Here is a 14,016-nt window from a genome sequence, read left to right on the forward strand (position 1 = left end):
TCATTATGTGCTGTATTATAAATTAAAACTGAGAAATGTTAAAATATTATTTGACCTGAAAGGGGATCAGGGACCATACTTGGAGAACTGCTGACACTATGTCATTCAACAGATAGGGGTCTTCAACCTTGGCAACTTTAAGACTTGTGGACTTCAACTCCCAGAATTCCTCAGCCAGCTTTGAAGTCCACAAGTCTTAAAGTTGCCAAAGCTGAGGACCCCTGCAATAAGATTACAGCAGTACAGCATGCTGGTTGGGGAATTCTGGAACTTGCAATTGACAAACCTTAAAACTGCTCTGATTGAGAACTACTGGATTATAGAATATAAAATGCAGTCAGTTTTTTCAATATTTCTTTCAAACAGTGTATTTCCCCTATAAAATCTTAATATTTTGAAGTTGTGTGTTTTAAATAATGTCTGGCCAATTTTTATGTAAGTATTGATATGTCTCTAGGCACAAATCTAACAAAAGCAACCAAACTATTTTTTGCTAATGTTTTACTTGCATAGAAGTGTGCCACTGGCTACAAAAACGGTTGGTGCTTGTGAATTGAATTAAAGTAATATGGTAACAAGACAAAACATGCATGGAATGCCCGAATGTATTGAAGGCTGGCAAATCAGCTCAAGTTAACAGGTTTTTGCATTTCTAAATGTACACTGAAGCTCATCATTAACATGAGAACATGCACAGAATGTAAAGTGCACATCAGCGTTCAGCTAACCATCACAGGCTAATATAATCCTTCTATTTGCACAATTGCAGCAACATTATGACTTGTGGGCACAGTACTGCATACAAGCACCTATGCATTCTCAAAATAAAACACCATAACATATCACACCCAAACCCTTGGTCTGCCCCACTTTAATTCTAATTTCTTTGCAGCAATTAAAAAAAACAACAGCAATAACATACCAGGCTTCTTTCTGGCCATTATTAAATGACATGCAAGGGCTGTGCAGTGGGTTAGAATGCAGTATTGCAGGCTAATTCTGCTGACTGCTGATTGCCAACAGTTCAATTTCTTACCGGCTCAAGGTTGACAGCCTTTCATCATTCCGAGGTCTGTAAAATGAGGTTTCAGATTGTTTGCCCGGGGGGGGGGGGGAATATGCTATGTAAACTGCTTAGAGAGGGCTGTAAAGCACTATGAACCAGTATATAAGTCTAAGCACTATAGCTATTGCTTTAACTTTCAATACTCAATAGTATGTATCAGTCTGTTCTATTTAAACCTCTCTCCTCCCGTCTCTTCAATTTCATGTGATACTGGCCTATTCAAAAATAATAAGTTGACAAGTGTCTCCTCCAATATCACACTGAATTAATTGGGGAAAAAACAAAAAAATTGGTGGAAAATTTGAGGAAGATACTAATTTTAAGTGAAAAGGCATTCATGAATATCTTCTGCTGCTATCTTTTTCAAGGTGAATCCTTATTGCACACTACAACCAAGACCAAATATCAAAATGGACTATAATTTCTTTTATTAATCTCACTCGACATTGGTGAAATAATGCCATTATATGCAAGTTCATATATACTATAAAGACTTTATACCTGATATGTTGAATGTAAGAGAAAATAGAGTATCACTAAAACATGTTTCAATATCTTTTCTTTTGAAGAAGAAATAGATGTTCAGACAGACTGATAAACGTTCTGTGTCCTTGAAAAATTTAAGGACACTGAGATAAAGAACAACAAAAAGATTCCATAGAATTTGCAGACGACACCAAGTTGGCAGGAATAGCCAACACTCCAGAAGACAAGCTTAAGATACAGAAGGATATGGACAGACTCAAACACTGGGCGCTATCTAACAAAATGAAATTCAATGGTGAAAAAAGTAAGGTTCTACATTTAGGCAAGAAAAAATAAATACACAGGTATAGTAGGTTGTGCCTTGCTCAGTAGTAGCAAATGTGAGAGGGATCTCGGAGTCCTAATGGACAATCACTTAAATATGAGCCAGTGGTGTGCTGCGGCTCCCAAAAAAACCAACACAGTGCTAGCCTGCATTAACAGAGAGATGGAACCAAGTTCACGTAAAATATTAATACCACTTTACAATGCCGGAATTGGGTATGTCTAGTCTAATGAACAGAAGGACTAGGGGTGACATGATAGCAATGCCCCAATATCTCAGGGGTTGCCACAAAGAAGAGGGAGTCAAGCTATTTTCCAAAGCACCTGAAGGCAGGGCAAGAAGCAACGGATGGAAAACTAACCAAAGAGAGAAGCAACCTAGAACTAAGGAGAAAATTTCTGACAGAACGATTACGTAATCAGTGGAACAACCTGCCTCCAGAAGTTCTGAATGCTCCAACACTGGAAGTTTTTAAGAAGAGACTGGACAGCCATTTGAAATGGTATAGTTTCCTGCCTGAGCAGGGGGTTGGACTAGATGACCTCCAAGGTCCTTCCAACTTCTTCTTCTTCTTCTTCTTCTTATTATTATTATTATTATTATTATTATTATTATTATTATTATTATTATTATTATTATTATTATTATTATTATTATTATTTAGTATTAACATATATATTGGATGACTCAACGTTCTGCTTCAGTAGTCCAGTTTAACAAGAGACTGGAAGTACACTGGGAATTTTTATGAGTATGTAATGAGTATCAGAAGAAAGACATTTTCTTCGTATACTATAGAAAATCAGAATCCTGCATGGAGGTCCAGCTGGGGAAAGAAGCGATACTTTTGGCCAAACAATCTTTCTCCCTGCAGCCTCCACTGCCAGTGCCCATGCAGCTTCCTAGAAGGCACAGAAGCCTACAGTAGAATTGAAGAACAAATCACTGCCTCCTCCTTCCCACATTCATGGAATTTGGTCAAGTGCAAGTCTGAACCCAGCAAAGTATGTCAAGTATCTGTGGGACAATGCACAGTGAAAAGCTGTAAATACAGTGGTTTGGTTTTTTTAAGAAATAGCATTTTAAAAAGAATTGCTTCAGTATTTTTTATTCCCTTCCTTTAAAAGTACTCGATAAAAGTAGAATTTATGGATTTAATTGCATAAACACATACATGCACATATTGAGAGACCAAACCCGTTGTGTGTGAAACAGTTAAAAAAACCATTATTAATGACAAATTTAAATTTAATTTATTTATTAAAATAAGATAATGAGAAGAACTGGGCTTACAATAAATGGTTTTCTCTCAGAGCAATAAAAACAAATTAAAACTCATATCAGCAAGGAAAAATCCTGTATATGCCAAATTTCCTTATAGTGCATCTCAGAAAAAAAGGGTTGTGTTTTTCAGTCTATATTACTGAACCCTCCAGGTGCTGTAAGAAACAAGTCTGAAGTACCCAATAAGCTTCTTATGTTACCTTATGAAGATTGTAGCAAGATTGTGCCAGCTTCTGGGGAGTAGTGCTAGTTATAATATACATCTCATCTTAAAATGTTTTTTTTTCTTCTATGTGCAAAATTATTTGTAGTGATGAAACTTTAACCACCAATATTAAGCGATTATGACAAATGCTCAGTCGGGGACACTTCCATGAACTTGCATTTCCCTCTTCCCTTAAGTCATTTTTATAAATTGGCATTTTACTTATGATTTCTCCAAGCCAGAATGTTCTTAAGGTATAAGAAAAACAGCACCATTTGCATTGCCTTTTCTCAAATGCTGTTGCTATACAAAAAATAACAGTTTGTTCAGCAGAATGCAAGAGTTGAAACCAGAAAAGTAATACTTTTTTTCCTTTGCCTTTTTTTTTTTTTGCATATGGGGGGGGGGGGAAAATAAGGCTCAAGTGCATCTATAAAAAATAGCAATAGAACTTCTGTTTATACAGTCTGTGCACTATTTCCATAAGATAAACTGTAGCAAAAGGCAACACGGAGTTTTGTCCCTGTAGGCTTAGAACAGCAGAAATTCATTAGCAGCTCACTCTTAAAATTGGCACCCAGGGGAATCCCACGCTGGCTGTTCCATTCTGTAGACTGAAGCTTTCAAAACACAACTGCTATAAAATAACTGTTATTGGGGAGAACTGTGAAGACTGCGTGTGGATCTCCTAGAACACAGGTAACTTTGTTGAAGTCAATGTGCAGGAATTTATGTCCTGGGTATGAGTTGCACGATGCAGAGAAGGCTCTGAAGCACTTCGGTTAATTTTGGGTAAAGAATGTTGCAGCAGTTCAATGGAAGACAATATCTGGAAGACAATGGGGAAAGAAAGCAAGAAATGTTTTTATTTTTCAGAAATAACACATCCACATAACTATATTTTGAATATTATATTCAGCACATGAACATTAGAGAGACATTAACATTAGAGATACAAAAAAAACCCCTTCGAATCTATATAGGTTTAGTTTCAGTTGACGATCATGGGAATAATTTATTTATTTATTTTTTATTTTAATTCCATTTATATCCCACCCTTCTCTGAAGACTCAGGGCGGCTTACAAGCTTAGCAGTAGCCTTCATTCTATGTATATGCCTGCTTATTAGGGCTTTCGCGCCCCCCCCCCTAAGCGGCATTATTACAAAGTCAGCTTAATTGCCCCCAACAATCTGGGTCCTCATTTTACCTACCTCGGAAGGATGGAAGGCTGAGTCAACCTTGAGCCTGGTGGGACGCGAACCTGCACTAATTGCAGGCAGCTGGCGTTACTTAAGGAGGCTGATTATCATTATCACTGATTATCATTCATTACAATATAACATGATCATTCCAAATCAAAGAGCTCCGTGACAGAGCAGAATTTTTATTTTTCAACTTGCAATTCACAGAATGTATATGCAATTTTTTCCCCTGATCTTGTTTTATTCAAATGTATCGTAAAACGTATACTCACCTGTGGAAAAAGAGGTCTCTCTTCCCTCACTTTTTTCACACAATCTGCTACAAGCCTCTTCATAGCTTTTGGACAGTTTTTGTATAGTTTGCTGAGATCAGGCGATGTATAACCACGACCAACCATGAAAATGATCTACGAATTACAAATAAATACATACATGTATGTCAACTTTATAAATGTGCATCAACTTTTCATAATTCTCATGAAAAAAATGAAGGGGAAAAAAAGAGTCAATAAGCAGCTGCTAAGCTCTGCGCGGCAGCCTTTCATACAAAAAGGATTCCTCCAACTCTTTGCATTTTCCAGCAATAGCCATTACTAGTGCACTAAATTAAGTTCCATCAGATGGGGAGTTAATTTAGGGTTTTAAATATTTGTATATTTTATTGTTTTATTTTGGGCATTAATTTAATTCTATTTTAACTTTTGTATTTTTGTATTTTTATTATATGCCCTGTTCACCGCCCTGAGTCCTTCGGGAGAAGGGCGGTATAAAAATTTAATAAAACTAAACTAAACTAAACTAGAGTCACTGCCAGGCTAAGAAAAGAAAAATGCAATTAGTGAAACAGACTTGTTACGGCATAAAAAAAGTGGATGAAAGGTGCTAGAATTGCAAACTATAGCTGCCATCTCGAGCAAAATGTAAAAAAACATTCTATATTAATTCACATCGAGGAGAAAATAATTAGAAGGATGTGCTGATGCAGAGTTAACCTATATTGCACCTATTCAGTTCTGCTACTGGAGAGTGGAGGTATAACTTTCCTGAAATGTAGACCTTGCTGAAGCATTTGTTTTCACCTTACAACATAGACTGTAGAAGGTAACCAAAGAGTAGGAAATCTTTATCCATAAGAGTCTAACTGCTGTACTCAACAAGTAGGACAATTGGGGGCTTCAAGCCGTGACTAGACTTCCAAGCCTTCTCAAGGCAGATACCTTTGCTCAGCAACGAACATTGTGCTTCTTAAAATTTCCTCACTGGACAGAGGTTTTAGACTAGACTAGACTAGACCAGGTTCACCAAGTGCTCAGAGTCCAACTGACAAAAGAGGCACAAGGCACCCGTAGATATAAATTTATACCCCTAGATATAAATTCCCTATCATCCCTTGAAGAAAAAGGCAGGAATGTATCAACTTTACTGCTGCATAGTGGCACCATTTTCAGTCTGTTTATTAATCAGCAGCCAGGAACGGGCTTTCACATCCTCCATTTGGTGCCCAAGAATTGTCCAATTTAATCACAGCATTTCCTCCGTGGATTTGGAATGCTTCCAGTCAAATCCCTCCTTCTTTAGCTTCCATTTGGGAGGAAGGCTACTCATTTATTATGCTTGCTAGAGGAAAGTGGCAAATGAAAATGTTAAAATCTAGCATGCTCTGATCATTCTCTGATCATTCTCTTTAGTGACTGGATTAGTTAAGTTTTTTTTTACAAAATTAATTCCATCATATCTCACTCTTCTGAAACAATTTCAGACCTTTCTCCCAACTAGCATAATGATTCATGATCTCTGGGTAAAGTAGAATACAAAAGGGGAAGACCAAGGAAAATTAAAGGAAGTTCTTGGAATATGCAATGTGAAAACACCAATGAGCATAGTTCAGTATAGAGGAATTCTAATTTTGTATTTTTAATACATGAATCCTGTAGAGGGTCACAAAGAAGGAGCTTAGGACAAAGATGATGGCATTACACTGGCTTGAGGCACTGTAAAACAGGAACCATTGCAAAATTATTGAGAAAATATGCAATAACATACAAGATAGATATGATCCAAATACAATTCTTAACTGTGCATATTTTAGTCTGTTTTAATGGGAAAATCTATATAATTTAAAAACAAAACTTGATCCAAAAATACAAAGCCCCTTATCAAAAAATAATAATTTCTCACCTGATCTCTATTGTTAATATTTGAATAGGGTAACTCTCCTGTCATCAGTTCGTATAGTACTATTCCATAAGAATACACATCTGATTGAAAGCTGAATGGATTGCTGTCTTGCATTCGAATTACTTCTGGTGCCTTTAAGAAAACATAAAATGATTTTTTTTAAAAAAAAATAATAATGGAACAACCTACCCCAAAACCTATACTTCTCTGTCCACACCCACCCGACAACCATAATTTCACAGACTAGAAGAGTGTTAAACTTTGAAAATAATTTTCTAATGCATTTAAATTGGGTCCAAAACCATACATACATTCCCATTCACTATTACCTTTCATGGAAAAGGAATAAAAAGTAGAGTCAACTAAATTAAAGGTTATAGGTTTAAAAAAATCATGAAGCGTAATTTAAAGTGAATGGTTGGGTATAGACTACTTTATCTTACATTTTTTTCTTTATGATATCTGTCAGTGAACAGATGGCTGACCAGCAAATTAAATTAAGAATATGCACCTAAGACTATGCACCTCTACACAGGATTTTCAAAGGAAATATCCTGTGTTGCCTATAGAATTGGACATATACAGAAGACTGGGATCAGATCTCTCCCCAGCACCAATCTTATGCATGGAAATAATGGAAGGTTGAAAAAAATACTACCGGTTGCAATAGGGCAGGGGTCGGCAACCTAAAAAAGAAAAAGAGCCACTGGGAACCGATTCCATCACAAATTAAAAAAAGAGGGAGCCGCGTGCGTGTGTCCATGCACGCGCATGCGCAAAAAGGTTTTTTGCGCATGCGCGAACGCACGCGGCTGCCATTTTTTTAAAAATGAGATGGAACCGGTTGCCCGACGGCGACGGCCCGTCTGCAAAGCTGCCGCTTTCGGCAGCTTTGCAGACGGGCCGTGGCAGCTTCCTCAAAGAGCGGCGCCCCTGCCCCTTCGCACGGAGGTACGCGCGCACCTCCCCAAAGGTTTGGGGAGGTGCGCGCGCAACTCCGGTCGTTCGGAGAGGTGCGCGCGCACCTCTCGGAATGGGCAGGGGCGCCGCTCTTTGAGGAAGCTGCCGCGGCCCGTCTGCTAAGCTGCCGCTTTCGGCAGCTTCACAGACGGGCCACGGCAGCTTCCTGAAAGAGCGGCACCGCTGCCCATTCGCGCGGAGGTGCGCGCGCACCTCCCCAAACCTTTGGAGAGGTGCGCGCGCACCTCTCGGAATGGGCAGGGGCGCCGCTCTTTGAGGAAGCTGCCGCGGCCCGTCTGCTAAGCTGCCGCTTTCGGCAGCTTCACAGACGGGCCACGGCAGCTTCCTGAAAGAGCGGCACCGCTGCCCATTCGCGCGGAGGTACGCGCGCACCTCTCCAAAGGTTTGGGGAGGTGCGCGCGCACCTCCGCCCATTCGGGGAGGTGCGCGTGCACCTCTCCAAACGGGCGGTGCCACTCTCCATTTGGAGAGGTGCGCGCGCACCACTGCCCGTTGGAAGAGGTGCGCGCGCACCGGGCGGCTGGGAGCCGCAAGAGACGGCTCAAAGAGCCGCATGCGGCTCCGGAGCCGCAGGTTGCCGACCTGTGCAATAGGGAAAGATCCCTCACATTCCAAAGGCAGGGGTGGGAAGTGTCAATTTTTGCATAAGTGCAGGCTATATAGTTTGGACCTGAATCCAAATGAGATCAAAGCAAAATTATTAATTTGTTTGAGAAGCCCTGTATTCTGTAAACACAAATATACTATTAACACTGCAGCACCAGAAACTTGGTTCTTTCGTAACAGCGAAAACAGTTGTAATGGGATAGAAAGCACTACATTTTGGGGATTTTGTTGTATATAAATAAATCCTCATTCACGTTAGAGCAATGATGCATAATTTAATCGTCTTTTTCACTTATATTGGAGACCTTACCATCCAGAGGACAGATCCTGTAGGTTGTTCCACCTGTTGAGAACCACTCCATCTGGATTTCACTGTTGCCAAACCAAAGTCTCCTATCTTCACTGTTCGGTCTTCATGAAGAAATATATCTTCACAATTGTTAAGGAACACATCTGGACCATAATTTGAATTACCAAGCACTGTCCCACTTGCAAGTAGGTCAGCCAATCTGTTTAGGCTGTCCATAGTTAATTATAATATTTAATTAATGTACTTGTAAAATATATGTTAATCGAAGGAGCCACTTATGTATACTTCTTTATCAGCCTTTCAAAAAGATAACTACTATTTATGCTTATGTCTATGGAGATTCTCAGGCATCCAGGTCATGGTTGTCCCAAAGATGCTTTTTCAAGAGGCAACTGGACTTTCTTGCTTTTTCTTTGAAGATGTTTCGCTTCTCATCCAAGAAGCTTCTTCAGCTCTTGGATGAGAAGTGAAACTTCTTCAAAGAAAAACAAGGAAGTCCAGTTGCCTCTTGAAAAAGCACCTTTGAGATATTTATGCTTGTGTTTTGCTAAATAAAAAGATCATTGTTTGCCCCTCTTCCCATCTACAAAATTCAGTCTCTCTAAACAGGCCAACAACCCTTTCCCTCTTATTACTGTCATTTTGTTTTGAGAGAAAGACTAAGGAATACACTGTGTATTTCTTGAATGTTTGGCACTCACAGGACTTATGATATGAACATTTTATTATTTACTCTGTGTATTTATGAATATTTTTGTTCTTTAGTTCTAGAGTAATTAAATTATCATTTTTTGCAGAGAAGTATTGTCTTAAGGCCACAGTATTTCCAAAAAATGCTGCATAAGAATTTGTCCATTAGCATGAAGTCTAACAATTACATATGAGCACTTTTCCACCAGGGACTACACGCAGTGCGACTTTTGATATTTTCAGCCCTAATTCGTATCAAAATAGCAAATGAATGCAAAAAGATTCATTTGTTTTGTCAACAGCAATCATCTTGATCTCATGAAATCACTACTCTTAGTTAGCAGTAGTAAGCTTCTTTATTGCTTTAATCAATTGACTACTAGAAATCTCTCAAGCAGAAAGGATACTATTTGATTTCATGTCTCTGTGTATTATATTCTTTGCATGCAAGTAGCTATAAATAGAATTTGATACATTTTTAGAAATTTTGAAAGCAATAAGCAGCACAATTTCCCCAAACTGTTTTAGACGAACAATTCTACCCATCTAGAATAAGACAGTGCATTTTCTTTCCGTACAAAGAGAAATACAGGAAGCTCTCAGTTTATGATGACTCATTCAGGAGCTGTTTTGTAAGTCACTCTTATTCCAAAAGCTTTATCTCCTCAGGAGCCCAAGTAACAAAGTATAAGATTCCAAGCATCTCATACTCCATAGCATCCACCCCTCCCACTTGTGTGGCGCTGCAGCAGCCGGTTGACTTGTGGCAGAAGCCACCCCCACCCGACTGCCACTTGCATCGTGCCACAGCAGCCACTGATGAGCTTTCCAGATTTATGATTTCCTGCTGGCTTCCTCACTGATTTTGCTTGTTGGAAGCTGGCAGAAAGTTGGAAGTCCTTGCTTAATGGCAACCAGAGATTGCTACCTGATTACCCAAATATCAATACAAGCAATGATGATGTTACCTAGTTTGGATAATGAAATGTCTGCAGGAAAACCACCAAGCTCAGAGAGCACCAAGGACCCCCTCATTTCAAACCTGAGCTACAAATATTCTTATTAGACTACTATCTCTAAGCAATGGGGTCACTTGACATCACAAAAGGTTTTGCCAAAAACCTAAGATAACATTTCCTCTAGAATCATTTTTCTTCTACTGAGCAGTCAACCACACTTCAACAACCTCTTAATGCAACAAGTTCCGTTATCATTAAGCCTACTCACTCCATTCCTTGTGCTGTCTGTCTTGCAATATCAATACGTTGTAACATTGGAAACTTGGTCTCCTGAACATGCAGGTGTTTATATAGGCTACTTCCTTCACACCACTGTGTGACAATGGCCAGGTTATCTTTAGTCATGTAGCCCATAAATAGTAGAATATTAACATGCCGAGTTTTCCTACCAGAGACAAATAAGAAAACATGTTCAGCTGAACTTTTAAACATCTTAACATCAATAAAAATGCTGAAAGTCCATCTCCACATACAATGTAATGTAAAACAAATGTGTGATACAAATGAACTTCTAAAGTCCTCAATATTGACATTTAGTATTGTTTTGCTGTAATTCCAAATAATATTCTTTTAAGTTATTTGGACTGCTTTTATTGGTATATGGTAGAACCACATGGTTCCCCAACGTGCTAGAGTCCCTTAATTTGTAAAGGAGTACTTAGCAGTTTATTTCATTGCTTTCCATTTATATCTCACAGCATTTCATATTGTTTCCCATCTACTTAATATCTTCATAAAATCACAGATTAAGACCACTAACAATATTAACACTCCTGCACCTGTAGGAGAAGGAGTGGAAGAACCAGGGGGCAGAGTCAAAAGAGGAATCAGCCTAGAGAATCTACATAGCCACAAATGAAATAAGTCGAACACCCCTTGAATTTCGTTGACCGTTATCTAATGCCAAGATAGTTGAATAGATTCCTCTACATTGGCATGGTTAATAATAAATCAGTTTATTTGGAATTTCCTGTGTGGTCCTGATTTTCCATGCCTGACAGTACTAAAATTCGGATCATTTGAAAAGCAGAGCTTTGGGCACACAGCCCATTATGTGTCACCACATAAGCAACTGGGACAAATACAGCTTGGAATCAGGCTTTAATACGGTCTGTTGCCAAAAGATAATACAGCCATTACAGTATCTTAACCGAGGAGAGCATTAAAATTAACTGTCTGGTTATTAACTAACAACTGATAAATTTTAAAAAATAGTCTTTCACAGAGACTCTCTCAATATAGTAAATTAACAGGAAAGTTATGAAACATTTTAAGAGACTGAAATATCTCAGAACTGTTTTCTATGCTGAATAGAGTTTAATATTCGAAAGAACTATTTTCCACGCTGGAGAGTTCAGTATTTGAAAGACAAAATGAAAAGAAGTACAGCTGCCATCTCTAGTTTTTCTGTATGAGAGAAGGGTGGATTAAAAACATTTGGGTGGGTGGATTAAAAACATTTGAAGCATAGCTATTTAATTTTTGAATACTTTATATTTCTGGTCCAATAATGAGTCCCAAACTCAGTCCTTTGACTTTGGAATGGCATCAATTAAAATTTAAGTTCATATAGAAAACATTACCATTGGGTTAAATTAATTACTATTCTGACTTTTTAAAGTAAATTTGAGTCTTCTTCGTGGAAATTGCTTAGCAGAACTCTAAGACCATTGATTTTCACTTAATACTTATCTCAATAGGTTTTGAATAGATCAAATTATTCCTCAAGCAATGTGAAAAAGACAATGATTTCTGATAGATTTGTCCTCACTTTATCCCAGTAAAACCAGAAAAAAGCATTGCATCTTTCCATCATTTAATATCACTTCCACAAATCAGAAAGAGTCTTCACATTAGCCCATTACAGCACCTTTACATCTGTTCTTCCAGATGTATTTCTTCAAAATTGTAGGTCAGGTACTACTGTGCTTTGTAAAAATATTCAAGACGTATATATTTCTCCAATCACAAAATTAGGCAGAACTGAGGATGACAACTTATATTAACTGATGAAGAGGAAGAAATCTTTGGTAGTTAGAATCTATATATTGGCTATGATGGAATGTACATATTGCTTAAAGCAGGAAAGTCAAGTATTGCTTTATGTTAATAAATTTTATATGTTTTTATATATTACCTTCGTGTGTGTGTGTGTGTGTGTGTGTGTGTGTGTGTAGGTGTACACACACACATACACACATTTTGATGTACTTATTTTATTACTGATAGTTGCTTTAATCTGTAGGTGCAATACATTGTATTTTAAACTTTACTACAATCTAAGCAACAATACTGACAGGATAATTTTAAGAAACAATGTTTTCTAACAATGAAATTCTGGAATTTTCTCCATTTTATTTTACAACATAAAATTCCAGGAATCTGGAATAAATGCAACATTATAGCTAAACTCAAAGTTGTTACTACCCATGTATATAGAGACTACATTAGAGCAGAGGTCCCCAACCTTTTGGGCACCAGGAGAAAGGTTTTTCCGCGGACCGGAGAGTGCATGGTTTTGTATGCTGCCTGCATCCAACGGATGGGGCTTTGCTTGTTTGTGCGGACCAGTTGCTGGAATGCCACGGCCCAATATTGGTCCACAGACCATGGGTTGGGGACCCCTGCATTACAGTACAAATATGTGAACAAAGCATGCTGATTTCAATGCCTTTATTTTAATTCCTAAAATGAAAAAGAACTATCTTCTATATAGATAGCTCCCCTTGAAATATTTGTCAAAATTATTACATTAACAATGTTCTTTTTTTCATCCTGGAGATCTATCTCACGAAGAATCAACATTGACTTGATAGAACATAATTAATCAATCAATCAACCAACCAACCAACTTTCTTTTTTATTCTCCTCACCAGCCCTTTGCAGTGTATTAAAATTTCAGTAATATTTTACCTTAATACAGCTACTTCATTTCTAAAGGCTTGGAATTGTTCTGGGGTTGGATCTACAACCTTTAGTATCTTTACTGCTACATCGCCTGCAAAAATAATCAATAATAAACATAACACCAAAATCATTCATGGAAGTCTCAAATGCAGAACTTTTATGTATATACACAACAGCTGTTATGATAAGGGATAACTTGAAAACAATATGCCAGTTACAGTAGAAAGTACAAAACTAGAAGTTTAACTACTCTGCATCAGGCTGTTTCATAAAAATGTACACTCCTTGACAGACATCTATAAAATGGACTTTTCAGACTGAAAAGCACAAAAGCATTTTTTCGCCTCAGAGACAATACTAGTTTAGCTAAAAGCAAAGTGGTTTGAATGAAAAATGCTCCGTTTTTATTTTGAAACAACTCAGTTCCAGTGTGGAATAAACTGTTTTGATACAAGCTCTCTGAATTGGCCTCTTTTGACCCAAAGATATAGTGTTGAACTCTAAATATCCCAAAGAACCAAGATGTGGATTTCACATTATAAACAACTATTTTGCCCTCAAAACAAATTCAAATTTTAAGCAGTTCATATATAAAATATTTACATACCATTAAATATATTATTCAGTTAACTAATAATTTTAAAATTGTCGTTAAAGAACTAATTAATTGTAGAAAGGCATTTGTATTGATCACATCAAGCTATGTGTTTAGTAAAATAGGAATCCCAGAACATCTTACTGTCCACATGATAATC

General features: G+C 37.7%; 1 protein-coding gene and 1 long non-coding RNA gene across 9 annotated transcripts in view; one reads left to right on the forward strand and one right to left on the reverse strand.

Annotated features, from left to right (window-relative positions):
• Nucleotides 1–1,707: 1,707 nt before the first annotated feature.
• On the forward strand, nucleotides 1,708–3,772 carry LOC308663784. The gene is made up of 2 exons (XR_014025492.1): nucleotides 1,708–1,856; nucleotides 2,752–3,772. It is a non-coding gene; the product is annotated as an uncharacterized lncRNA (long non-coding RNA).
• RAF1 (Raf-1 proto-oncogene, serine/threonine kinase) overlaps nucleotides 3,119–14,016 on the reverse strand; it is a 54,461-nt gene continuing 43,563 nt past the window's right edge. For all 8 annotated transcript variants that reach the window (XM_081320453.1, XM_081320454.1, XM_081320456.1 and 5 more), the window contains 7 exons: nucleotides 13,268–13,352; nucleotides 10,563–10,739; nucleotides 9,743–9,789; nucleotides 8,646–8,764; nucleotides 6,749–6,880; nucleotides 4,843–4,977; nucleotides 3,119–4,195 (listed from right to left, as the gene is read on the reverse strand). In XM_081320453.1, the coding sequence (XP_081176579.1) occupies nucleotides 4,055–4,195; nucleotides 4,843–4,977; nucleotides 6,749–6,880; nucleotides 8,646–8,764; nucleotides 9,743–9,789; nucleotides 10,563–10,739; nucleotides 13,268–13,352 (836 nt within the window). In that variant the 3' untranslated portion in view covers nucleotides 3,119–4,054. The remainder of the gene's footprint in view (nucleotides 4,196–4,842; nucleotides 4,978–6,748; nucleotides 6,881–8,645; nucleotides 8,765–9,742; nucleotides 9,790–10,562; nucleotides 10,740–13,267; nucleotides 13,353–14,016) is intronic.

This window comes from Vipera berus (genome assembly GCF_964194415.1).
Source record: "Vipera berus genome assembly, chromosome: 2".
Classification (NCBI taxonomy): Eukaryota; Metazoa; Chordata; class Lepidosauria; order Squamata; family Viperidae; genus Vipera; species Vipera berus.